General features: G+C 68.0%; 1 protein-coding gene across 1 annotated transcript; it reads right to left on the bottom strand.

Moving 5' to 3' along the window:
* Nucleotides 1-78: 78 nt before the first annotated feature.
* Nucleotides 79-1,189, bottom strand: LOC118158951 (MAGE-like protein 2). Its single transcript, XM_035313609.1, has 2 exons — nucleotides 662-1,189; nucleotides 79-604 (listed from the first exon to the last, which is right to left on the bottom strand). Exons 1-2 carry the CDS (start codon nucleotides 1,187-1,189, stop codon nucleotides 218-220), a joined length of 915 nt encoding a protein of 304 aa, XP_035169500.1. The 3' UTR covers nucleotides 79-217.
* Nucleotides 1,190-1,361: the final 172 nt, after the last annotated feature.

Below are 1,361 nucleotides of genomic sequence, written 5' to 3' on the forward strand. Positions count from 1 at the left end.
GGGACGTGAAATTGGGGGTAGGGGACAAGAAATTGGGGATGGGGGAGAGGAAATTGGGGGCGGGGGACACAAAATTGGGGAGGGGGACACAAAATTTAGGGTGGGGGACACAAAATTGGGGACAGGGGACACAAAATTGGGGACGGAGACCACCCGGGTCCCTTGGGTGGGGACAAGGCGGGGCTAAAGGGGGCGGGGCTAACTGCCGGGGGCGGGGCTAAGTAGGGGGCGGGGCCTGAGCCCCAGGATCCCCATTGGCCGGGGCTTCTTCCCCTTTGGGTCCTGGCAGCTCTTCCATGGCCACGGAGCCGGCGGTGGCCCGGAAGGTGCTGAGCGTGGTCTCCTGCTGCATGGTGGCCACGGTGGCCACCAGCGGCTGCGTCACCGCGGCCGTGCCACCGCCGCCATCGTCCTCGGCCACCAAGGCCGGGCCGGCCCACGGCCCGAAGGACGTGGAGCCCGAGTGGCGCCGGCGGTGGCAATGCCACCAGGCCACCAAGATGGCGGCCACCAGCATGGCCACCACCGCGGCCACCACTAGCCAGCGCCACGAGCCGCTCTGGGGGGCCGGCGTCGCCCCCGGGTGGGCCATGAGGAGCTGGGTGGTCGTCGGGGTCGGGCAGTGGCCAACGGTGGCCTCAAGGGTTGGGTGGTGGCCAACGGTGGCCACCGGGCTCGGGTGGTGGCCAACGGTGGTCTTCCGAGGTGGGTGGTGGCCTTGGGTGGGCTTCCAAGGCGACGGGTGGCCAACGGTGGTCTTCGAGGGTGATTGGTAGCCAACGGTGGTCTTCCAAGGTGGTTGGTGGCCAACGGTGGTCTTCAAAGTTGGTTGGTGGCCAACGGTGGTCTTCCAAGGCGGTTGTTGGCCAACGGTGGTCTTCCAAGGTGGTTGGTGGCCACTGGTGGCCACTAACGTTGGCTGTTGGCTAGTGGGGACCAAGGAGGTCATTTGGTCTTTGCTGGTGGCCTCCGCTATCAGCTCGTGGCCAGTGGTGGCCTCCAACGTTGGCTGGTGGCCCATGGGCACCCAGGAGGTCATTTGGTCCTCGGTGGTGGCCAGCACCTTCTGCTGGTGGCCAGTGGTGGCCTCCAAGGGTGGCTGGTGGCTGGTGAGGTCCCCGACAACTTGGCGACCGACGGTGGGCTCCACCGGCGGGTGGTGGCCACCAGTGGTGGCCACCGTGGTCATCCAAAGGGTGGCCTCCGTGACGGCGTGGTGGTGGCCACCGGTGGCCTCCGGCCCCTCGTGGTGGCCACCGCTGCTCTTTGAGGTCGCTCGGTAGCCGGCCACGGGGTCCTGGTGGTCCTCGGTGGTGGCCACCAGCCCCCCGAGGTGGCTCTTGGGCCACTGGGACCCCCCC

The sequence above is a fragment of the Oxyura jamaicensis genome, unplaced genomic scaffold (genome assembly GCF_011077185.1).
Source record: "Oxyura jamaicensis isolate SHBP4307 breed ruddy duck unplaced genomic scaffold, BPBGC_Ojam_1.0 oxyUn_random_OJ61904, whole genome shotgun sequence".
Taxonomy (NCBI): domain Eukaryota; kingdom Metazoa; phylum Chordata; class Aves; order Anseriformes; family Anatidae; genus Oxyura; species Oxyura jamaicensis.